The 27,110-nt window shown below is 36.2% G+C and overlaps 1 protein-coding gene across 1 annotated transcript in view; it reads left to right on the top strand.

The window, feature by feature from the left end:
• Positions 1 to 27,110, top strand: part of sws (patatin like phospholipase domain containing sws) — a 1,321,526-nt gene that overhangs the window by 324,403 nt on the left and 970,013 nt on the right. Inside the window, exons 4-7 of the mRNA XM_072529876.1 lie at positions 7,990 to 8,176; positions 15,062 to 15,204; positions 15,260 to 15,469; positions 16,155 to 16,364. Of these exons, the coding sequence (XP_072385977.1) occupies positions 7,990 to 8,176; positions 15,062 to 15,204; positions 15,260 to 15,469; positions 16,155 to 16,364 (750 nt within the window). The remainder of the gene's footprint in view (positions 1 to 7,989; positions 8,177 to 15,061; positions 15,205 to 15,259; positions 15,470 to 16,154; positions 16,365 to 27,110) is intronic.

Genomic DNA, 27,110 nt, shown 5'->3' with positions numbered 1-27,110 from the left:
CATCTTTGATCGCATGTTGAAGGGTTCGTGCTTCTTCTGTTTCATTTGAGCCAGCATATGGTACAAGACGATTTATGTGAACTACTTTTGGTTTACCTTTCGGCAACTTCTTAATTCGGTATATTACGTCATTTATTTTCTTTTTAATTTCATATGGACCTTCCCATTGTCTTTGCAGTTTGGGAGACAAGCTTCGACGACGTTGTGGTTTATAAAGCCAAACAAGATCACCTACTTCATAGCTTTCACTCTTGCATCGAGAATCATATTGATCTTTCATTCTGTCACTGGCTATCTGGATGTGTTGTCGGGCAAGTTCATGAATGTTGTTCATTCTTAACTTCAGGCGGTCGACATAATCTTCGCTTGCAACATGTTCTTCGGAAGGTCTGCAGCCAAACTCTAGGTCGCAGGGTAAACGAACTTCACGACCTAACATCAGGCAGGTTGGAGTCTGGCCTGTAGTTTCATTCACGGCCGAGCGGTAGGCCATTAGGAATAAATGAATGTGCTGGTCCCAATCTCTTTGATGTTCTGATACAACTTTGGACAGGTGTTTGCCCATTGTTCGGTTCATTCTCTCGACCATTCCATCTGATTGAGGATGCAGGGGTGTCGTTCTGGTCTTATTGACACCAATCAATTTACAAACGTTTTGGAAAAGGGTTGACTCGAAGTTTCGCCCTTGGTCGGAGTGGATCTCCAAAGGAACACCAAATCGGCTAAAGAATTCTTTAACAAGTACCTCTGCAACGGTAGCAGCTTCTTGATTTGGTATCGCATAGGCCTCAGTCCATTTCGTAAAATAATCCATGGCTACCAGGATATATTTATTTCCATCATTTGTCTCTGGAAGTGGACCTGCAATGTCGATTGCTACTCTTTCCATAGGACTACCAACATTGTACCGTCTCATGGGTGCCCTCTTTTTACCAGCTGGACCATTACTGGTTGCACACAGTTCACATTTCCGGCACCATCTTCTTACACCATCTTTACAGTTCACCCAGTAGAACCGTTCTCGAACCTTTTGCAGAGTCTTCGTGATACCAAAGTGTCCACCTGATGCACCGTTATGCAACTGACGCAATACTTCTGACACTTTACTTTTAGGTACAATTAACTGAAGCTTAGTTTCTGTACCATCATCGTTCTCAAAGGTTCTATACAGAAGATCATCTTTCAGCACTAGGCAATTCCATTGGCTCCAGTAACACTTGACTTCTGGACTACATGCACTAATGTCTTGCCAAGAAGGTCTCTCACTTCGACGCATCCAATCCAATACTATTTTTATACATGGATCATCTGCTTGAGCGTCTTGTAGCTGTTGAGGCTGCCATTGCTCATTAATGACGGTGGTTCGTCTCACGGGGCAAAGTCGTTCTTCTAATTTAAGACTGTGATTACAATTTGCACTGCACGGCCGTCTCGAAAGGGCATCAGCATTTGAATGAACTCTGCCAGCCCTGTGTTCGATCTCGTAATCATATTCTTGTAATCGTTCTAACCATCTTGCCATCTGGCCCTCTGGATTACGAAATTGTTGGAGCCATTTTAGAGCAGCGTGATCCGTGCGAAGAAGAAACTTTCTGCCATACAAGTATTTATGAAAATCACAAGCCTTCACTACGCCTAGCAATTCTCTTCTGGTAACGCAATAGTTTCTTTCTGGTTTTGACAAGACTTTGCTAAAGTAAGCGATGACTTTCTCCTGCCCATCTTGGATTTGGGAAAGAACAGCTCCTATTGCACTGTTGCTTGTATCGGTGTCCAACACAAATTTTCCTGCCTGTCTAGGATGGCTTAAAATCGGTGCGCTGATCAGAGCCATTTGTAAGTGTTCAAAAGCTCTTTGACACTCTTCGCTCCATGTATATTCTTTGCCTTCTTCTGTCAACTTTGTTAATGGCTTGGAGATATTGGCAAATCCTTTGACAAAACGTCGGTAATATGTACATAGGCCAAGAAAACTTCTAATTTCGTGTTTATCTCTTGGTACTGGCCAATCCTTAATTGCTGCAAGTTTTTCAGGATCAGCTGTTACACCATTACTTGCTACAATATGTCCCAAGTACTTCACTTCTCGTCGAAACAAGTGACATTTCTTCGGACTCAACTTCAGATTCGCTGCCCGCAATCGTTGAAAGACTTCTGTTAGATTATTGGCATGTTCATCGAAGGATCTTCCAACTACAATTACATCATCCAAATAAACCAGGCATGTTTTCCATGTTAGACCTCTTAAAACTGCATCCATTAATCTTTCAAATGTGGCCGGGGCATTACATAAACCAAAGGGCATAACTGTGAACTGCCAAAGCCCTGATCCTATCGAGAATGCGGTTTTTTCACGATCCGCTGGCTCCATGTCTACTTGCCAATATCCACTTTTCAGATCGAGTGTGGAGAACCAACGAGAACCAGAAAGTGTATCCAAAGTATCGTCTATTCTGGGCAAAGGATAACTATCTTTTTTAGTTACTGCATTGAGCTGTCGGTAGTCAATACAAAAACGTGTTGAACCATCTTTCTTTTTTACTAGGACTACTGGTGATGTCCATGGACTGTTTGATGGTTCAATTACCCCTTGTTTGTTCATATCTTTGATGATGCCTTCGGCTTCATCTCTTTTCGCAAATGGAAGTCGTCTAGGTTGTTGTCTGATTGGCTGAGCGTCTCCGGTATTAATTTTATGCTTTACTATGCTTGTTTTGCCATTATCCTTCTTATCCATGGCAAAAACAACTTGAAATTCTATCAGCATAGACTTCACTTTTTTAGTTCGTTCATCATCAAGATCTTGGCACGTTTTAATCATCGTCTCAACAAGCTCCTTTGGATACTTAGATTTCGACGGTTTCTCATTAGTATTCATGGAACAAATCGAAGCCACGGCAACACACTGTCCGATCAAAGTTCTTTTACTTAACTTAATAGCAGTTCCCTTTAAATTCATAACTCTTACAGGAACGACATCTCGAATTCTCACCAAAGCTTTTGCCGTTAGGAACTCGGCATTATTCACATCTTCGACCATCCTTAAACTTCCCTCTCGGCAGTAACCATCAGGTTTAGTCATCAAAATTTTCTCACTATTACCGGGTATTGTTACGTCACAAGTAGTTATTAAGCTGATAACATCTTCTTTGTCTTCATGAAACGGCAACTCTTCACCACTGATCTCGAGAACTCCATCTTTGACATTCAATACAACCCCAACTTTCCTTAGTCATTCCATCCCCAATATGAACTCATCGGAGATCTCTGCAATTAATACTGTATGTTTCACTGTGGTCTGGCCAATGGATACTGACATATTAGCCTCGCCATATGTATTAATTATCTCACCAGTTGCTGTTCTAAGCTTTACTGTTGCAGGCAATAATTTAAGATGGCCTCGTACTACTTCTGGCCGTGCAATAGTTCTCGTTGCACCTGTATCTACCAAAAACGATCTACATTGATTATTGATACGACCCTCTATGTACAAGCTATGAATTCCACCTGAGGACGTAATGTTCACAGTTACTATGGGGGCTGTGTTTCTCAAGGTCGGCAGTTGCCCCTTGTTGTCGACCCGTTCTAGTTTTCCGACTGTTGTATCATTTTCTTGCAATTACGGCGAATATGACCTACGTCACCGCAATTCCAACATCTGGGCTCGCGTCTCTTCGGCATCGTGTTACGAACTACTTTTCGTACCATTTCTTCCAGACGTTCATCGTTTGGTTCGTCGCCTTCTTCAATGGTTCTTACTCGATGACTCCGTGAAGTTTGACTAGCTGTTTCATGTTCCAAGGCAATAGCGAGCGCTTCATCTAGAACTTTCGGTCTTGCTAGTCGTAAAGCTTTCTGTAATTCACTTTCTTTTAGCCCATTGACGAAGGTATCTACAGCAATTTCTTCTAAAATGTTGTCTGGTACCTCCGGATAAGCCAACCGCACTATACGAGCAACATCTGCTTCAAACTCTTGCAAATTTTCACTTGCTCGTTGAATTCTACTTCTTAGTTGCGCATTGTAGACTTGTTGTAGATGGGCATCTCCATAACGTTTGTCTAGTCGGGTAAACAAGGTCTGGTAGCATTTTTCTTGACCCTTAGGAATCGATCTTAGGATATCTGCAGCATCACCTCGTAAAGCAGCAGTCAAGGAAACAGCTTTTTCTTGTTCTGTCCAATGATTGGCTGTCGCAATAGCTTCAAATTGTCTAAGGTATATGGACCAAGAAGACTTTCTATCAAATGGTGGTAATTTGAATCTCATATTATGTGTCGTTTCGTCTCTGGGTGATTCTTCTTTCACTACCGGATCTAAGGCTATTGTATTAACTGGTGGTAGCACTTTTGTGTTAGTTATCATGGTCTCTAATTGTTTGATCTTCTCTTCTACGTCTTCTATCTTATCGTTAACATTTTTCTGTATCTTATCAAATGTTCTTGAGACTTCTTCAAATTTCTCATTGTTTTGATTACATACTTCGTCGAATCTTCTAGACATATTTTCGAATTTCTCGTCGTTTTGTCTGGCTATTTCTTTAATAATTTGAGAAGTTTCTTCGATCATTTGAGACGTTTCATCGAATCTTTTGGAAACATTCTCGAATTTATCATCATTTTTTTTTAGAAGATTCTTCTATCATTTGCGAGACATTTTTTATTTTCATTAAAACTGCTTCTTCTGCTGAGTGGAACTGGAATGTCTCTGGGTCTTCTCCATTCTTGTTGAGAACAGTCTTCAGTCGTTCTTGAAGTATCTTTTTGGACCTGCTGCAGTCTTCATCGCGTTCTTCTAGTTGCTCACGCAACTGTTTTACTGAAAGTTCTACTAGCAGCATCTTTGTCAGGCACACACGTACTTTTTAAATGTTCTTTTCGTACAAAGATCACTACCGAACTACGCGGATGTTCCCGACGAACAATACTTTTCAAAAGTTCAAAAGTCTTTTTCAAAAGTCACTGCTGAATTTATTTCTTTTACTTACACCGTAACACCACTGTAGCGAGATTAAATAAAACGAGCGGTTCGAATTTATATAAACATATTTATTTATAAGTTTACAGTTCGGTACTCTCTTATCGACTAACTCTACTTCTAACATTGTTCTATATATACTACAGTTACTAGGTTCGAGAATATTCTGGCGTTGTCCCACCTCTAATTCGCCTACGTGACCGGTTATTCTCTCTCGCACTCGATACGCCGCGAAACTTCGAGAGAGTATTAGAGATGCAATGCAACCGTTACCTGGGCCATGCCGAGAGCATGTTCGTAACAATATATATAAACGTGTAACTAAGTTACACAGATTGAAGGGATTATTCCAAGAAAATCAATTCGCATGCTTTTGAACCAATTTTCGAAGCATTTTTTCCATTTGGATTGAGGTAACTCCACTGAGTAATGCTTTAATTGCTTCTTCGGGCGTCGAAAATCGTTAACCACGCAATTTATTTTTGATGTGTGGAATAAAAAGAAGTCATCGTTAATTCGATGTTTTCGCCGGTCAAAAACTTCGTTGTGTGTGCTGATGTGTGTGAGCTTGCATTGTCGTGGTGAATAATGATTCGCCTGTTCTTATTCTTTTTCCGAATCTCACTAACAACTTCTGGCCAACAGATGGTTGTATACCATTCAGAATTAACCGTCTTACCTTCTTGTAATGGCACTGTAGCTACATAAACATTTATACCAAAGAAGCCTGAGCTTGTGCTTCTTCCACGAACAACTTTTCTTGGATTTGGTTCATTTTGGACAGTTCATACAGTCAATGGACACGAGCCTCTTTTTGACCTTTTTTACATCCAAATGATTATGAAATATCTTATTCATGCTTGTCATACTAATGCACAAAGATGCCTCAATCTCACAGTATATTACATGACGATCTTGCTTCATCAGTTTACGCCCAGAGCATTGATGATTTCTGGTAAAACAGCCGATTTTGGGCGACCTTCACGGAAATGTTCTGTAGAGAGCGCCGACCATGACAGAATTTATTGTTTCAATTTTTTACGGTGCTAAAAGTTGGTGCACGATCACCGTATAACGATTTGTTTATCGATGCACTCTTGTCTTGAGCATCTACGTCGAAATTTATGATAAATGATCTAACGAAAATGTTCACGGTTCAATTCAAAGTATAAAGAGTATTCATCCAGATATCCTTCGCCGCTATAATTTCTTTACGAATCTTGCTCTGTGTATTTCGGACCCTACTTAGTTCTGCCTGATCTTACACTGCCTGCGTTGTTCCATCATCTCTAATATTTCCTCTTTCATCCACTCATTCTTGGTAGTTGCTATATTTTAGAGAAGAAAAGTGCTGCTCACACCATCAAATGATTATTTTATCGTGGTTCAAGACTTTTCAATATTATCCACAGTTGCAATATCACATAAACTGCTGTTGTTAATTTCTCCTGTATATGCTTTTCTAACCATATATATATATATATATATATATATATATATATATATATATATATATATATATATATTTAATAATAACATATTTTCTAACTAAGTCATCTACGGATTCTTCTCAAACTTTCTTAATACGATGTTAATGTCGTGATTCTTAGTCGCCTTTAAGGTTTCGTCTAGCTGTTGATAAAATTGCTCTCGTTCTTCTTTTGACTTATTGCTATATGAGCGTAGGTTTGTTTAATATTTGACCGTAACAAAGTTCTTTACGGAGACGCGCCAATTTTCGCCTATCAGAACTCCAACGCCACGTCTCTGGTTTAGATCTGTGCTATCACTGCATGAGTAGTAAAGAGTTTTTCCACTAGTACTGATTATTCCTGTGCCTTTCCATCACAATTCGCTTATGTTGAGAAGATCGATTTTAATTCTGTTTATTTCCCGAATTAAATTTTTTAGTTTGCCTGCTGCAAATAAGCTTCTGACATCCCACGTTCCAATTTTGTATAATTTCTTAAGTTCAAACCGGGAGATTTTTCGCACTCCAAGGTCATTCAAGGCCTGTCCGAGACTAGGGGCCGTTTGTTTTGGTTCTTCCAACATGACAAGAAAAAATCTACGGACGGATGTCCTTAGTAGGCTAGGTTTCTCAAATGTGGAATTCTCAACTTGTTCAACGATGAACATATAAGTCAGGCAACAATTTATAGAGCAATAAGAGAATATGAAGAAGGTATCCCTTGAATTAATTTTCCAAAAACTCGGAAGACAGTTTTAATAGAAAACAATATTAATAGACTGATATAATCGGCTAGAGGCCAAATTGTTGTTTCAAATCGAAATCGGGGTCGCTGTTTTGGAGTGTCATACAAGACGGACATTCGTAAATGTTGCCTAGCTTTGAATATATTTCTGAATTCCACCTTATTGTTTTCATAGACGTTTTCAATTGTTTTTGTAATATCCAGCCGGATTTCTTTATTATATAAGAGATGTATTACATCTTCAAGTCTTACTCTGTCAAAAGTCGATCAAACATAGAATTGCGGGTCTATTATATTGTAATGCTTTCCTTGTTGTGAAACCTTGTTGTCATCTGCATTTATTCGTTCTTGCAAAATTTTAGTTGTAAGTTTCAATTTTAGTTGTTCAGTTTTCAGTATTTTGCAAATTGATACCTATGTAGTTTTCTGGTTGTTTCTTATCTCCCTTTTTGAATAATAAGGAGTAGCTCGCTTTTCCTCCATTCTTCTGGTATTTTATTGGATCTACGATAATTTCTGGTGTTTGCGGTTACATTTGTTTTTCTTCTGATATAACTTCTTAGATAGTCAATCCATGCATTCTTTTCAATGTGTTTCGGGTCTATTAATTCATTTACCTCCGCTGTTTGACCTATATAAAGCCGCATATTTCTTATACCTAGCTCTATACAATTTTAAATTTTCGGTTCGAAGTCAACCAAATTTACTACCTTACATTGTATTATTAAATGGTTATTAATTAAATATTTGCGATGATGTAATATATTAATTTATATTTATACCAAAAACATTCCAGGTGTTAGAGCCTCCAGCAGAGTATTTACAAGAAGACATGCTTAGCGATGAGAGAATGCCGCCTGATGCTTTGTATATGTTGCAAAGTATTAGGGTCTTCGGTCACTTTGAAAAACCTATATTTTTGAAACTTTGCAAACATACTGAAATAATTAACGTCCATGCAGGAGCGTATCTATTTAGAATAGGTGAGTGTTATTAATTTTTTAAATAAATGATAATTAAAAAAATTAACAATAATACGAGGGTGGATTGATATAAAACTAGCCTTTGATAGAAAAAAATAAATTTTTTGGAATTAAATCGATTTATTTCTCAACATAGTCCCCTTTTAGCTCGATATGCTTAGTAAGACGATGTTCCAATTTTTTTATCCCATCCGAATAGTAGTTTTGCTCGAGCTCTTCAAAATAGGCCGAAGTTTCAGCGGCGACTTCATCATTTGTTGCGAAACGGCGTCCTCCGAGCCAATTTTTTAGGTTTGGAAACAGGAAAAAATCGTTGGCGGCAAGATCTGGGGAATACGGTGGGTGTTCAACCAATTCATAGCCCAATTCGTGTAATTTTGTCATGGCGACGGCCGATCGCTGAGCCGGTGCATTGTCTTGGTGAAAGAGCACTTTTTGCGTTCCAAACCGGGGCGTTTTCGACGCAATTCGGCATCGAATCAATCCAATAATGCTGCGTAGTACTCACCATTGATTGTTTTCCCTTTTTCCAAGTAGTCTATGTGGATGATTCCCTCCGCATACCAGAAAACAGTCGCCAACACTTTGACAGCCGAATGTGCAGTTTTTGCCTTCTTCGGCGGCCCTTCGCCGCGTTTGCGCCACTGTTTCGACTGTTCTTTGGTTTCCGGTGTGTAATAATTCGAGAATGGATTATATGCTCTAAAAAATGGTTAAAATATGCATGCAAGATGCACTTAAAAAGTAACGAAATATACCTTTATTATATGCAATATGCATTTATATATGCAGTTTAAAAAAAATATATTTTTTTGTTTGTAGGGCCTTAGATTTGGTGAGAAATAAAATTATAGTATAACTTAGAGAGTGTTTATTTATTACTACATTTAATAAAAAAATATAAATGAAAATTCACAAGAAAATGTCCTCGTTCTTGCTGTTACAGTATATAATCATAAAATGTTCAATATTTTCAAGAGTAATAGTCTTCTATCAGTTAATATGTGTTTATATGAGGAAAACGATCTTTCAACATCAAAGGATGTAATTGGCGCAAATCTAAAATGTGACACTAGCGAGAGATCCATATTAATAACTTCGTTAAAGCTTCCATTGATTATGTTATTTATTGTTCGCAATAAAGAAAAGCCTTCATTCCGGTTTAAAACTTCACTAAATTTATCTTTAATTTTTTTTTCAATAGTAAACCTGAAAGGTTTACTATTCTTTCTTTGACAGAATCAACAATGCGAATACTATCATTTAAAGATAATTTTTGACTCTCTAGTTTTGTAATAGAGTTTACAATTATGTCAAAATTTGCTTTTATATAGGACAGTTCATTCTGAACAGGATTCTCCCTAAAAATATTTTGACATTTCTGAACAGCAATACAATAAAAAGGATTAAAATTTGATATAACATTTGTGATATCAATATAATTATTTGCAAGAAATATGGCACTATTCAACCACGTCCCGCTTCTAGTCATCACTGGTCCCGGTGGTAAAGGGATATCGGGAAGCATCTCCCTACATATACTAAGTGACAGAAATCCGACCACGCAGTTTAAATGATTTTATTTTAATAAAATTTTGTATAAATACTTAATGAAGCATAATATGATATGTTACGCATTCTCCAACGCGCCTAGGCATGCTTCTGATCAGGTGGTCAATGTCCTCTTGTGGTATCTCATTCCAGGCAACCACCAACTCCTCTCGAAGTGCTTGTAGAGTCTGAGGAGGACGTTGCAAATTGAGCAATCTCCTACCCATCATATCCCACACGTGCTCAATTGGGGATAAGTCGGGAGATCTTGGTGACCATGCTAACAATGTGACATCATTATGTTGAAAGAAGTGTATTGTGACTCTTGCAACATGTGGTCGGGCATTATCTTGTTGGAAAGTTGGATTTGCCATGGTGTCAAGATAGGGTAAAAGGTGGGGTTCTAGAACTTCTTGGATATAACGCTGTGCGTTCATGTTACCTCTAATGAAGATTAAAGGTGACCTGGAACCATAAGCTATAGCACCCCAAACCATAACTCCAACAGTGTGATGAACATGTCTTTCAACAAAATACTGTGGATTCCTCCTTTCACCACGTCGCCTTCTAACCCTCGCTCGACCATCGTGCATGCCTAAACAAAATCGAGACTCGTCACTAAAGACAATACTGTTCCATTCCTGATTCCAGAGTGACCGTTCTCTGCACCACTGAAGGCGATTACGGCGGTGTTCTGGAGTTAAAGTGAGGACCCAGTGTGGTCGGTATGAAAGCAGGCCAAAACTTCTCATTCGTCGGTAAACACTTCGCATGCCAATAGGTCTTCCGTGTTCTGCAAACCATTCATTTGCAATGGAGCTGGTAGTGGAGAAACGGTCTCTTAAGGCCAATAATCTTAGGCGGCGATCTTCACGGTCTGTTGTTCTACTGCGGCGTCCAGTGCCCCTTGCTCTTTGCGTACGGCCTTCTTGAAGCCATGCCTGACAACACCTAACCACGGTGTCTACACTTCTTTGCACTCTAACTGCAACTTCCCGAAAATAAAGTCCAGCTTCCCGAAGTCCCACTATACGGCCCCTATGAAACTCACTAAGTTGACGAAATCGTACAGGTCTCCGTACTCTAGGCATCTTAACCAATCGTAAAGAATGTCAAGAACCACAATCCGCCAAATTTGGATCTTTACTGCGGCTGAAATATTCATTTTTAGATTGTTAGTGAATTTAAAAACAAAAAGTATAAAAACCGGAATCTCCAACTGATAAGGCTAAAAACTTTATCACTTGTTTTTTTTTCAGTAAGTTAAATAAATTACACCAAATTTTATTGAAATAAAATCATTTAAACTGGGTGTTCGGATTTCTATGTCACTTAGTATACTTCTACTCGCAATGGTGCTTTTAAAAATACTTTCTTAACATTTTTGATTAAAGTGTTTACATTTGGAAACTCGAGTCTAACTTTCTCTGCCACCCTGTTTAAACCATGCGCTAAGCATGTACAATGAATCAAATTCGGAAAAAAAATCTTAAGACTAGTAACAGCTTTAACCATGTAGGAAACGGCATCGCTAACTAGTAGCAAAATTTTTTCAGAGCACGGTGAGGTGAGGTGGAGCACGAAACAGTAGACAACTGGACGGTTGGAGAAGATGCGATAGTTGAAAGGCAGCCTACAGAGGAGGAGGTGGTGACAGCAATACAAGAAATGAAAAATAACAGAAGTCCTGGTAAAAATAGAAATGATCAAGTTTGGTGGAGAACAACTACAAAGAAAAATATATCAGCTACTAGTGCAAGTATGGGAAAAGGAAATAATGCCATCGTAGTGGTATGAGGCCCGCATATGCCCTCTGCATAAATAATGAGACAAACTGAAGTGTGACAACTATAGAGGTATAGCCTTACCAGCCACAGTATACAAAATCTTGGCAAGAATATTGAGAAATAAACTAAATTGCTATACGGAAAGAATCCTACATGAGTATCAGGCCGGCTTTAGAAAGGACAGATCTACTGTAGACCAAATCTTCTCATTAAAGGAGATACAAACGACTTGTTATGAAGGTAAAGTTCCCCTGCATGTTTTGTTTGTGGATTTTAGACAAGCATATGATAGAGTCAAAATGTATCGAGTAATGGAACATTTGGGTATACCAAAGAAACTGGTCCGGCTAATTAAAATGACACTAAACAACTCTACGTGTGAAATTGCTTGGCAGGGTCACATATCAGATCAATTTACGGTTGCAAAAGGCTTGAGACAGGGATATCCTTTATCCAATACATTAATCAACTTAGTGTTAGAAACTGTAATCAGAAAATGCAGCATGAAGGTGGAAGAAACGATCATGAAAAATGAGCACCAGTGCTTGGCATTTGCAAAAACCGAGAAAGAATTAAGAAGAGTTGTGAAGAAAATCATTGAAGAAGCACAGAAATTCGGATTGGAACTAAATGAAGACAAAACCAAATATATGATCATAAGAGGAACAGAAGAGAAAAAAGAAGACTTTAGTGTGAGGTCTGTAAGTGGTAAAAGCTATAGTTTTAAAAGGGTGGACAAATTTGAATACCTGGGTGTAGTTTTCGATGAAAATGAAAAAGAGAAATGAGAGCTCGAAGCCAGAATAAAAGGGAATAAAAAATTAGGTAGTTTAAGAGCCCTACTGAAATCAAAATACGTTTCTAGACAAGGTAAATTCAGAATATGTAAAACAGTAATTCGACCCACAGTAACATATGCCGCTGAGACATGGACAATAAATAAGAACGAAGAGGATACTCTGAAAAGATGGGAAAGGAAAATATTGAGACGCATATTCGGAGGATGGAAGACAAAATGGCAGCAAACAGAATGCCTAAACTAGTAATAACCAGAAAACTAATCGGCCCCAAAAGAAGAGGTAGACCCAGAACGAGGTGGATTAGTAAAGTGTAGGAAGACCTTAAACACGTTGAAGGTGAGGGACTGGAAAAGCAAAGCACGAAATAGAAGCGAATGGAGAAATATTTTCCACCTTCAGAGTAGTTAAGAATGTTATATATACATATTTAAGTTAAAGTTTTGTTTAAAATAATTGTTATAAGTTAATATTAGGATTATGTTTAAAAAAATGCGTAGGAATATTGTGCGTAAAAATAAATAAAACTACCGCCAATAGTCAAACTGTTACATGTTTAGTATAGGTATACAGAGTTTCTTGCAAAAATGAGATTTTAAATTAAATTTTTGAGTCGTTAAAATATAAGTGGACTCACCTTTTTATCACAGATAGTACAGAAAAAACTTTCATTGTCTATAATCTTCATTTCACTGTTGCCACCAACCCAACTCCGCAATAGACTTAATTTTTGTTTCGCTACTTTCGGCATATTGTCAAAAAAAATTTTTTTTTATTTTATAAGCACAATATTCACAATCACAACTTGCTTTGCCAGCTGGTAAAGAGAATTTAAAAACGAATTTACTGTATAATACCTACCTGCATGTTGGCCCTATTCTTCTGATAAATAATTCTCAGGTGGGTTTTCCCAAACAGTAAAACTTGTAGATTTAGTAGATATTTGTAATAAAATTATTTCGTAGTTACCTCACCTAGTACCTGCTATGAATAACTCCAAGAAACTATTATCTAAATATGTATAGAAAACCATTTTGTTTATGTGATATTTTCAAATATTTGGCAATATGCTCTTAATCAAGTAAATATGAATAGCATATGCATTTATAAAGACACCCACAAATATGCTGCATATATATGCACATGCATTTTGCATATAATCCAGTCTCAAGTAATAATGCACCCAGGTTTCATCAACGGTGATAAATCGGCGAAAAGAATCCTTCGGATCGCGCCGTATCATCGCCAAAAGCGTCTCCGAAGTGGTCACACGTTTTTGCATTTGATCGATTGTCAGCAAACGCGGCACCCATCGCGCGGATAGCTTTTTCATGTCAAAATGATGGTGACTGATGTTGTGTACGCGTTCGTAGGAAATGTTTAGGACCTCTATTAACTCGCGGAGCTTAATTCGACGATCTGCCATAATCATGTCATGGACTTTGTTGATCATTTCCGGCGTGGTAACTTCATTTGGCCTCTCGGTACGCTCATCATCAAAAACACTCCTACGACCACGAACAAATTCAGCTTTCCAAAATTTTACTGTTGCTAACGAAGGTGCAACCTCACCATAAACTTCGTCCAGGTCGGCTTTGAGTTGCACATTCGTTTTAGCCTTTTTGTGGAGGAACTTAATCACCGAAGGATACTCGACTTTTTCCATTTCTCAAAAAACACAAAATTTGCTTGCTTTGGACGGCTGTGAAAACCAAACTAATTGTTTTTAAAACTTAAAATTTTGACAGACGTCATGTCATGAATGGCAAATGTCAACACCGAAACCAATTCGGTATCAAGTAGCGCCATCTATCAAAGGCTAGTTTAATATCAATCTATCCTCGTATAACAAAAATAACACATTTTGAATTGAAGAAATACTGTTTGGATCGATTACATGGTTTATCTGTTTCTTCTGTAAATCTTCGAACCTTTGCACCTTCGCACGTGTGGTGACGCTTTTTCCTTATTCCATAAATGTTTTATGCCATAAAGTATTCTAGGTCAAATACTTCTTCAAGGGCCTTGAAGTAAAACTAATACACTATGTAACTCGAAGGATCCGTTGCTCACTACTGGTAGATTATGGGCAGGGTCGTTCCTTGAGGCGAGAAACACAAGAAAGGGTAAATACAAAACAACAAAAAAAAATAAACAAAAAAGAACAACTCAAAACAAATGTGCCGCGGTTTTTAAACCCCAAAAAAACAGAAAGGTTTTTGGGGTTTAAAAAGAGAAAAAGAGAAAAATTCAAATATCTTAAAAAATTTTAAATTGCAAAATTCACTATATCAAAATATATATAAAATATCATAAGAAACACAAGAACGTGTTCTTAACTAACTTAAGTCCTCTTTGCAATGGATTAACTGGTTGAAAATAAAAAAAAATGCATTTAAATGAGAAAATTAAATAAGCAAAGAGAACAAAAAATTTACTATTTGACTAATGTACTTTACTTTACTTAATCAGTAGACCCATTTGTACCTTTCGGTGTTGGGCCAGATTGACTAAAAATGTTTAAAACAAAGACTGCTCAAAAATATTAATTAGCATCAAATAGTAAGAATAATGAATTATGGACTGTTTATAAAAATATTTTAAATATTAACTTCTATAACGTAAGTAAATTCAGTTTCTTATATTGTTAAGTAAACTTTCTTAACGCGAAAGTAACATTACTTTATTTCTAAGTTGAATTTTAATTCAGTTGTACGTAATACATGAATATTAATTTTTATTATTTCTAGGTGATCCCGATGAACATGTTTATATTGTACAAAGTGGTAAACTCAGTGTATCAATTACTGGTAACGATGGATCGACAACTTTAAAGATCGTCAAGCCTGGAGAGTCAGTTACATCATTGCTAAGTTTTACTGATGTTTTAACAGTAAGTTCAACAATTCGTTAAAAATTGTAATTTATTAATTGACGTAATATTGTAGGGACATACAAGTCCTTATAAAACGGTGTCTGCTAAGGCTATAGAAGACTCCATGATAGTAAAACTACCGATGTCTGCTTTTCAAGAAATATTCCAAGAATATCCAGATATTTTCGTAAGAGTATTACAAGTTATTATGGTTAGGTTGCAGAGAGTAACGTTTACAGCATTACACCAATATTTAGGTTTAAGTGCCGAGTTAGTTAGGCAGGTGAGGCTTATAACCATTTTATTTCTCTTTGTTCTATTTTCCCTGGTAATGAAAATTCATGGTCAATAATAAAACAAAACATAAACAGACATGTTTCGCTGTATAACAGCTTCATCAGAAAATCTATTTCTTCCCATTTCTATTTGTTTACATAGAAGGGATTCATTAGTGACTCATCACATACTGAGCGTCAGTAACCAGTTTCTTTTCGGTTGCTCCGTGTGTAGAAGACCTTAACATGTCATGTACACTGTGACATAAAAGTGCTAAGATATCGAAAAGCGTTAAAAGCCGTCAAAAAATCATTTTACATACATCAAAAAGGTGTAGCGGCATTGAAAAGAGTTAAGAGTAAACGTTGCCGTAAAAGAAGCCTTGTAGATTCATTAAAAACTGTAAAGTGTTAAAAATCTCACGCTTGGACACTTTGAGATACTTGGTTTGATTTTTGGATATTTTTTGTCGCTTTGTCGCATCTCTTTTTCAATGCTTCTTAATGCTTTTGGCATTTTTACGCTTTAAATCTGTTTAACACCTTTTACAACGCTTTTTCGATATCTTTTGGTACGCTTTAAAACTTTGTAACCACTTTACAATGCTTTTCGATATATTTTCTGTTAGTTTTTCATAGGACACAAATCAAAAGCCTACTTATGTGATATTAGTAATCTCTTTTATTTTGTAGCATCCAAAGCAGAAAAACTCGCCAATGAAGAAAAAGAAAGAAGAATCTGCCCTCAATACTACTCTTACAGATACTCCGACAGCCACTACTCAACCTATACCAGTGCCTGGTCATAGGAGAAGTAAATCATCGTTAGAATCAAAATCGTTTTCACCAGGTGGAAATTTCGCAAATGGAATGGCAGAATCGGACAGTATTCCAAGTGGTACTGTAAGTAGGATCGTTTATCTCTCCCTGACACGTTATGTAAACTAAAGTTTTATTTTGAGGTTGCTGTCATTAATAGGGCAGAATAAGGAAAACTCTTTGTTTCTTTGTTTTTATCTCTAGCTTTCGCAAAATGTATTTGTTTCTTCAGGATATGCTAAAATATGGTTATAAATATTTTATCAGTCAATACAATGAAATTAAAATGAAAAAACATTGTATAAATCAAGTATAAAAACTTACAACATGAGGTTAATCAATTAAATTTTGAACATCACAAAACATTAAACTTAACTAATTAAAATATTTTTATTTTGGCTCCTGTTGTTTTTAATATATTTGCCTAAGTTGTTATTTGTTCTGAAAGCTGGTGTTATTCCTTTCTTTTTTATGTGTTTGGCTATTTTTGTTGATATTTTGTCTGTATATCTAATCGAGCAGAAGGTACTGGGTTTTTTCTCTGGTGGTGGAAATACTAATTTCAGGGCTTTCTTGTGTAGTTTTTGATTTAAAATTTTTATTAAGTGTTTGTTCGTTGTATCCATTGTTTACTGCTATTTGCTTAATGATATTTAATTCTGTCTCGAAGTTGTATTTTTACATCGGAATTTCTGTTAATCTATGTAACATACTATGATAGGCTGCCAGTTTATGTTGTGTAGGATGGGATGATGAATTGTGTATAGTCGTGTCAGTATGGGTAGGTTTATGAAATCTGGAGAAGTCATGTTTGTTTTTAAGTCTGTTAATTTTTTAATCTAAAAAATTTATGGATTGATTTTGTTCTGTTTCTATTGTAAATTCAATATGACTGTGGAGTGAATTAATATACGATAAAAATTGGTCTAGTTGTCTGTTAGTTCCTGTGAAACATACCAGTACGTCGTCTACGTATCTCCACCAATATAAAAACTGTTTGAATATGGGATGTTTTGAAATCTTTGTCTCTAGATGATCCATAAAAATATCTGATAGTAATGGGCTTAGAGGATTGTCCATTAAAAGTCCTGCACTGTTATTTGTATATATTTGATTATTAAATTCAAACTAGTCCTGGTTTATGCAAATTTCAAGAAGATGTAAAATTTCAGATGTAATGATTGGATTTGTACTATTTTGGTCTAAAAGGTTTTTTACTAGAATAAAAGTTTCTGTAGGAGGAATACTAGGAAAAATATTTTTTACGTCAAATGAAATTAATCTGGAGTTATTAGGTAATTGAAAATGTTGTATTTTATTAACTAGTTTTATTGTATTTTTTATGGTAAATTTAGGTGAAAATTTAGTGTGTTCAAAAATAAGCTCTAACAGTTTTTTTAAAAGTTTATATGACGGAGCTGTATAAAAAGAAACTACAGGTCTTATTGGGTGATCCGGTTTGTGTAGTTTAATAAAAGAGTATACTTTAGGAGGCTGTGGGTTCATGATATTGAGGTATTTCTATTCTGTTGGATTTACTATTGATTTTAAATTTTCTAACGCTAGCTTAATTTGTTTTTGGTACTTTTCTGTCGGATCTTTGTGTAACGTTTCAATATTTTGATTATTTAAAAATTCAATTGTTTTGTTATTATTGTTCACACCTCTATCTAATTCAAGTTTATTTTATACATTTTTTACAATCCGGCAACATAGTAGCGTAGGAAGATATATTATGCCACGAGATCGGTGATACTCACTCAAATACGAGACGAGATCGGTGATACAACATTCAGAGCGAGCGGACGTAATACTTATTAGCATTCATATTATATGTATTGTGTAATTCAAAATAAAGACAGTTTTTTCACACGGAGTTTGATTATTCACCAGCGGCACAAGCGAAGTGCATATCAAGTAAATCCATGGTCCATTCGAGTCGAATCATCAAATTCTTGTGTTGAAACAGTGTAAATTCACCGAATTCCGAACTCATATTTGTGTCATCAAATTAGCGGGCGAGATAGTGCATTCATAGTGGCCCGAGCGCGTTATAGACTGTCGAACGTTATTCTTAAGACAGTTACATAATTGGACAACTGTGGGTTTAAAACTTGCGAAGACCTACAATACGAGTTGAGGCGAAGATCCTTGGCGCCAGGAGGCTAGCTGTTAGAATAAACATACAAATATTTTGGTGAGCATATCCATTTCACATTCCCTTTTATTTATCAGTCTTTGTACCTTTATTCTGCACATATGATAATTCTTAAGCCGTGTCCAGACTATGTCGTTCGATACTGTCGACTTTTGACTTGTCCACACACCACAGTATATGTAGACTAGTTGAGCGACAGTCACTGATCAAGCAAGTTAAATAAATTAGTTAGTGAATTTTGATTACATTTTTTAAATAATAAGTGACTCTCAAAATGCTGCAGTTGCGGCTGCTGCAATTATCATTGCAGTTGCAGAAAGTCAACAACAACGCTGTCGTCGTCGCCCAAGGCGATTTTGGGTAAGGCCCAGCCTTGTACGAGGCAGGAAAAAGTGTTTCTTGGTTTGTTCTTATCAGCCAAGAACATCATACTTTTGTATGCAAACCATTTGCTAATGTACTTTTCGTCTGCCCCCATCCAGTGGTACACTTTTTCTTCTTTCTTTCTCTGGAAAACTGGCTTTGCAAATTTTTAATTTTTTTTTTCAACATCAGATTTTTCAATTGCAAAAGAAACTGCAGTTTCCATAAGACCATCATGTCTTTTATTCCGATTTTTGTATAGGGAGTTAGTTTGATCCCACAAATAATCACGTTCTCTATACATTTCTATAAATGAAATGGTTTGTTCATCATTAATCTCCATTTATAAATACGTGTTAATAAAAATGTTTTAAAAATAAAATTATTTTAGATAGAATAATTTTGATAAACACAAATAAACAGCTAAATGGAATAATTTTGATATAAACACAAATAAACAGCCTAAATATTTACTGAAAAAGTTTACCGACACGTTTCAACATGTTCACACCTACTGATGTCGCTCGACTTCCTTTGATCCGTACCGACTTTATTCGGATTGCGTTCGATTCGACCCGACATGGTTCAACAAAGCCGGGCGACATGTCCATACTTGTTCGACAGTGTCGGTCGACCGAGTCGAACGACACCATTCGACATAGTGTGGACGTAGCTTAACGTTCTAAAGCTTTAGCAAATGGTTTGCATACAAAAGTATGATGTTCTTGGCTGATAAGAACAAACCAAGAAACACTTTTTCCTGCCTCGTACAAGGCTGGGCCTTACCCAAAATCGCCTTGGGCGACGACGACAGCGTTGTTGTTGACTTTCTGCAACTGCAATGATAATTGCAGCAGCCGCAACTGCAGCATCTTCAGAGTCACTCATTATTTAAAAAATGTAATCAAAATTCACTAACTAATTTATTTAACTTGCTTGATCAGTGACTGTCGGTCAACTAGTCTACATATACTGTGGTGTGTGGACAAGTCAAAAGTCGACAGTGTCGAACGACATATGTCGGTCGACCTTGTCGATCGACATAGTCTGGACAGGGCTTTAGGGTCGAATATCAAGCGATTTATAATCTGTTTCTGTTTACTATTTAATTCAATATAAAATTATGGATAATTTAAAGCGAAAAAGGGACGGTTTTAAATGCAAACTCACAATATTTTCGAAATTTATATTAGCGTTAAATGATAAAATAACTAAGGGTGAAACGATTTCAGATTTAGAAGTATTACAGGCTATAGAAATGGTAAATAATATAGAACATTTACAGGACTAATTCGATGAGGTTCAGGGGCAAATAGAAAATACGGTTCAATTTGAATTATTAGAGGATGAATATACGGAGCGCGAAGAATTCTATAACAAATATTATTCACAATTAGCAGTAGCGCGAAAAATCATTCGCGATAATCAACAAGTATCTTGTATAGAAAGCGATAAAGCAAGTGAGCGCTCTAAGAATTCATATACAGGGCATTCTATTGAGCTTAAACCTATCGAGTTACCAAAATTTGATGGTAATTATAATAATTGGTTAGATTTTGCAGATCTTTTTGAATCTTTAGTTAACAGAAATGAGTACTTAGACAATATAAGGCGTTTTCATTATTTACGAAGTTCATTACAGAGCGGTGCGGCGCAGGTCATACGAACATTAGAGTTTACCGCCGAAAACTATGCAGTTGCGTGGAAATTAATTAGGGAAAGGTACGATAATAAGAGATTATTAATTTCCAATCATGTTAATGCCTTATTTAATATAGAGCCAATACATAAAGAGTCATCTAATAGATTGCGGCAATTAGTTGACATTTTTTCGAAGCATTTATACGCGTTAAAGCAGCTAGGGCTACCTACTGATTCATGGGACATACTCCTTATTCACATTATTTCTTGTAAGTTCGATACATCGACTTTACGCGCATGGGAGAATAGCAAAACACATAATGAAATTCCTAGTTTTGATTATTTTAAAACGTTTTTAAAATCAAGGGCGGACCTCTTAGAATCACTTGAGGTAAATCAAGCTGAAAAACAAGATACACGGAATATTTTTCAGGCCGGCGCATATTCACGGAATACGAAATATTCACATAACATTCGCGGTCTATATTCATCACAGGGAACTTTAAATAAAGCGGATAATACACAGTGTTGCCCTATTTGCAAAAGGGAACACACCATTTATCAATGCGGCGAATTTTCAAAACTTTCATCTAGGGACAGGTTTGATAACGTAAGACAGGTCAATCTTTGCACAAATTGTCTTAAGCCTGGACATTTCTATAAGCGTTTTAGACAATCAGCATGCAAGAAATGCGCGTCAAAACACCATATGTTATTGCATCCAGATAGGTCAAGCGAACAGAACGCAGCTTTAGTTCATCAACCGGTAGAAAACGCGAGCGATATACGATCTGTAGATAATATACAAGGTATTTTAAACACTACCAATATGTCAGTTTCGGCAGTTAGCGCTACAGATCAAACTATACTGTCCACAGTATTAGTTAATATTTTTGACGGCCAAGGCAAGGCATACATAGTGCGAGCTTTGTTAGATTGCGGTTCACAAAGCTCATTCATAACCGAAAATTTATGCGATAAACTTAGATTAAAAACGACAAGCGCGAACATATCAGTCATGGGCATAAATAATATTGCATCTCCCGTTCGATTCAAATGCGAAATAAATATACAGTCGCGTAGCGATATAACTTTTCATACAACTTTAAATTGTTTCGTAATACCAGAAATTACGGGGTGCGTGACGGCATCTGAAATAAACATTAGCGATATGCAGATACCTAAACATTTAAAATTAGCCGATAATCATTTTCATAAACCACAAAAGGTTGAATTGTTGATAGGAAGTGATCTATTTTGGAAAATACTAGGCACAAACAGAATTAGTTTAGGTAAAAATAAACCAGTCATGCAGGAAACAATGTTTGGCTTGATCATAGCAGGGCCGTATATCAGCCAAAACAAAGCATCAGAAAAGCGAATAACTAAGTGTAATTTCACAAACACAATCGAAGTTACAGAACAGCTAAGTAAGTTCTGGGAACTTGAAGAGGTTTTCAATGGAAAACCTGCACTCTCGGGCGAAGAAATTGCATGCGAAAAACATTTCGAAGATACGGTGAAACGCGACGCGACAGGCAAATTCATAGTATCATTGCCATTCAAGGGACCGATAAGTTCACTCGGTGATTCATTTCGTCAAGCTAAAAATAAATTTTTAAGTTGAATAAAGATGCCAATCTTAAAACTCTTTATAGCGAATTCATCCAGGAATATAAAGAGTTAGGACATATGAAAGGTTTATGCAGAATTACGGAAGCGGCAACAGACTTTAGTGGAAATACTACATTTTATTTTATGCCACATCATCCAGTATTAAAAGAAAGTTCTTTGACGACACGTTTGCGCGTTGTGTTCGATTGTAGTGTACCAACTACAAACGGCATTTCATTAAATAGTATTTAAATGGCCGGACCAACCTTACAAAATGATTTACTCTCCATTTTATTGCGTTTTAGAACACACTTATATGTAGTTAGTGCGGATATAGAAAAAATATACCGTCAGGTATCGGTTGCAGATGATCAAAAATCCTTACAATGTATCTTATGGCGAAATAATCCGGAAGAACCGATTGAAATATTTCAGTTACAAACAGTTACATACGGTATGAAATGCTCTTCTTACTTAGCGATTAAATGTCTCATGACATTGGCAGAGGAGCAAGAAGCTAAAAATCCTAACATTGCTAGCATTATTAAATCCGATTTTTATGTGGACGAACTTTTGACAGATTTTGATTCAAAACATAAGGCGCGCGAAGCATGTAAACAACTTTTTGATCAAAGGCGGAAGATTTACATTGCGTAAGTTCTATTCAAATGATTCTGAACTATTAAGAGATATACCGGATAATTCAACTACGGGTTCCGTTATTCACTTCGGTGAAAACGAGAAGGCGAAAACTTTGGGATTATTGTACTCACCGCAATCAGATACTCTGTTTTATAGCATAAGTTCATCTCTAGGCCATATAATCACAAAGCGAACTTTATTATCGGACATAGCTCAAATTTTTGATCCCTTGGGTCTATTAAGTGCGTGTACCATCATAGCGAAAATTATGTTACAACAACTATAGCTCGAGCGTCTTTCATGGGATGATCCCATACCTGAGCATTTAGCAAATAATTATTTACAGTTTAGGAATAAATTAGGAAGCTTAAACAATTTAAAAATACCTCGGCATGTTATATGTTTTAGTGAGGTCAAACTAGAACTTCATGGATTTTGCGACTCCTCAGAAAAAGCGTACGGTGCTTGCATATTCATTAAATCTACCGATTCGTTAGGTAGGTCGTATTCATTCTTATTATGTGCGAAAAGCAAGGTTGCGCCCTTAAAGCCAGTTATCTTGCTGCGTTTAGAGCTCTGTGGAGCAGTAATTTTATCGCGTTTGACCAATAAATATAAAATAAATAAAAATTCATTAAATGTGCAATTTGATCAGATTCATCGATAGTACTTAGTTGGTTGAAAACAGCAACCAATGTATTGAAGACGTTTGTTAGTAACCGCGTAGCAGATATGCAGGAAACCACTTCGTTTGCGCAGTGGCGTCATGTGCCAGGCAAGGATAATCCTGCAGATCTAGTGTCCAGAGGCGTGGAACCAGATAAAATAATGGAATGCAACTTATGGTGGCATGGACCGGAGTGGATCATGCAAGATTCAGATAAATGGCCAAATTTACAAGTTGTTTCTACCGAAACAACTTGATGAAACACAGAATACGGAAGTATTTTCATTTGAGCGCTTCTCTAATATTTTACGTTTTAAAAAGAACCGCTGCGTATGTGTTCAGATTCATCCGCATGTGTAAAAATAAGGAAAGAACTTATGAACCCCTTTCTTTGGATGAAATACATTCTGCATTTAGTCGTATTCTAAAAATGTGTCGATCACAGTCATTTTCTAATGAAATTTGAGCATTTGAACCAAAAGGGATCTTTAGATAAAAACAGCAAACTTATAAATTTATCTCCATTTCTTGATGATCAGGGCATCATGAGAGTAGGCAGGCGTTTAAAGCATTCCGAGTTTGCTTATGACCAAAAACATCCCATCATTTTAGCGGCAGATCATATAGTTACATCGTTAATATTTAATCATTTTCGCAAGGATCTTATGCATGCTGGTCCTCAGCTTTTACTTGCAACTATAAGAGAAACTTTCTGGCCGTTATCAGGAAGACGTTATTAGCGCGACGTACCGTACACAAATGCGTAAAATGTTTTAGATTAAAATCTAAATCCATTCAGCCAATATTGGGTGACCTACCTGCCCAGCGTCTCGCAGGTGGCCCACCGTTTATGTGTAGATTATGCGGGCCCTTTCTTAATTCGCGATAGAAAGGGTCGAGGTTGTAAACTAATAAAGAGTTACATGTGTCTTTTTATTTGTTTTTGTACGAAGGCCATACATTTAGAATTAGTTACAGAACTGTCTAAGGAATCATTTCTGTTGGCCTTTAAAAGATTTATTGCGCGAAGAGGCAAGCCTCAAAAGATGGTTTCCGACAATGGAACCAATTTTATAGCAGCTAGTTCGGAATTAAAATCGTTAAGAAAATTTTTAGAGCAGCACACTCCCGCGATAAGAGAATCCTTGCTAAAGAATAATATTTCGTGGTCCTTCATACCTCCCTATTCTCCACATTTTGGCGGACTGTGGGAAAGCGGAGTAAGAACAGTTAAGCATCATTTGCATAGAGTTTTGGGAAACGCGCACTTAACGTTCGAGGAATTTTATTCGTTGCTTGTGCAGATTGAAGCTATAATAAATTCCCAACCGATTCATCTTTTATCCTGTGATCCAAATGATCTCTCCCCATTAACTCCTGCACATTTTCTCATCGGAAGACCACTTATTACCAATCCAGATCCAGATTTGCGTCATGTTCCAGTTAATCGGCTCTCAAAATTCCAGCATATTCAGCAGCTTTCTCAGCATATATGGGAACGATGGAACAAAGAATACATCTCCGAACTACAAAAACGCACGAAATGGACTACTACTATCGGTGAAGTTGCGGAAAACACGTTAGTGCTCATAAAAGAGGACAATTTACCTCCATTAAGGTGGAAGTTAGGTCGCGTGATCGAACTTTTACGCGGCAGTGATAGTGTATCCAGAGTTTTTAGGATAAAGACAGACAATGGTATTATAATTCGTTCTTTTTCCAAGGTGTGTCCGCTACCCGTTTCGGACTAAGTGTAGTTTAAACATTTGAACATTTAGCATTAGCAGACGATTTTGTTGGCAGTGTTTGCCAAGGCGGGGGCCATGTTCACGCCTCTATCTAATTCAAGTTTATTTTATACATTTTTTACAATCCGGCAACATAGTAGCGTAGGAAGATATATTATGCCACGAGATCGGTGATACTCACTCAAATACGAGACGAGATCGGTGATACAGCATTCAGAGCGAGCGGACGTAATATTTATTAGCATTCATATTATATGTATTGTGTAATTCAAAATAAAGACAGTTTTTTCACACGGAGTTTGATTATTCACCAGCGGCACAAGCGAAGTGCATATCAAGCAAATCCAATTATATTCTATTTTATCTATAGCAATAGTAGTGTTACCTTTGTCTGCTTTTGTAAACACTATGTTGTTTTCTATTGATTTATTTTTAATTGAAATGGCTGTTTTATTCGCTTTGTAACAGGAATTTTTGGTTTCACTACACACATCTGTAATAGATTTTGCAATTGCAAAAAAGTATAATTGGAACTAACAGGCAACTCGACCAATTTTTATCGCATATTGATTTACTCCATAGACATATTGAATTTACAATAGAAACAGAACAAAATCAATCCATAAATTTTTGAGATTAAAAAATTAACAGACTTAAAAACAAACATGACTTCTCCATATTTCATAAAACTACCCATACTGACACGACTATACACAATTCATCATCCCATCCCACACAACATAAACTGGCAGCCTATCATAGTATGTTACATAGATTAACAGAAATTCCGATGTCAAAATACAACTTCGAGACAGAATTAAATATCATTAAGCAAATAGCAGTAAACAATGGATACAACGAACAAACAATTAATAAAAATTTTAAATCAAACTACACAAGAAAGCCCTGAAATTAGTATTTCCACCACCAGAGAAAAAACCCAGTACCTTCTGCTCGGTTACATATACAGGCAAAATATCAACAAAAATAGCCAAACACATAAAAAAGAAAGGAATAACACCATCTTTCAGAACAAATAACAACTTAGGCAAATATATTAAAAACAATAAGAGCCAAAATAAAAAGAAGTTACACAGAGGTGTATACAAATTTAAATGTGGCGACTGCCCAAAAACTTACATCGGTAAAATTTTAATAAACGAATAGCAGAACATAAAAGAGCTCTCAATAATAGAAAAACAGATTCTACATATGCACTTCACCTTCTAGATCATAATCATTCTTTTAATGACGAATTTAAAATTGTTCACATTCAAAATAAAGGCCTTAAGCTATCTTTGTTAGAATCTATGGAAATTAACAAATTAAAAAACATAAATATAATTCTGAATGACCAACTTGAGACAAACAGTTCTCCCGTCCTCAACCTATTTCATTAAAGACTATAAAGTATAAACGCATGCCAAAAATAGATCACTTGAGAAAGGCAATCAGCCGAAACAGCTGTAGTGATGAGTTTATAATAAATTTTGTGGAAGTTTTTGAAAATAAAGTTTTCAGTGTTTTATTGTTACATAAAATGAATTTCCATCAAGTAACGGTCGAATCCATCAATTACATTGATATTTATTTATAAATCTACCATTTCTAAGAATTCTCTTTGATTTATTTGATTTTCATGTCTTAATATCTTGGTTTCATTGAAATTAAATGAATGATTCTTACTAACTGTGTGATCTATTAATGAACATGTATTTTTATTATTTTTGAGATCACTTTTATGTTATGTTAGTCTGCCTATTAGATTTCTAGATGTGTGTCCGATGTATGACTTATCACAATTTTCGCATGATATTCTATAAACTACATTTGAGTTTTCCATAATGCTAATAATAATTTCCATAATGCTTACCCAATTAAACTAATTAACATTTTTTTATTTAACAACCCCAGTAATAGAATGATTGGCATCTTTCACGTCACTACCTTATATACCAACATTAACATCCAAGCTATTTAAAGTATTTGCTAACTTC

Source organism: Diabrotica undecimpunctata, chromosome 4, assembly GCF_040954645.1.
Source record: "Diabrotica undecimpunctata isolate CICGRU chromosome 4, icDiaUnde3, whole genome shotgun sequence".
NCBI lineage: Eukaryota > Metazoa > Arthropoda > Insecta > Coleoptera > Chrysomelidae > Diabrotica > Diabrotica undecimpunctata.
This window is presented reverse-complemented; position numbering and strand designations above follow the sequence as displayed.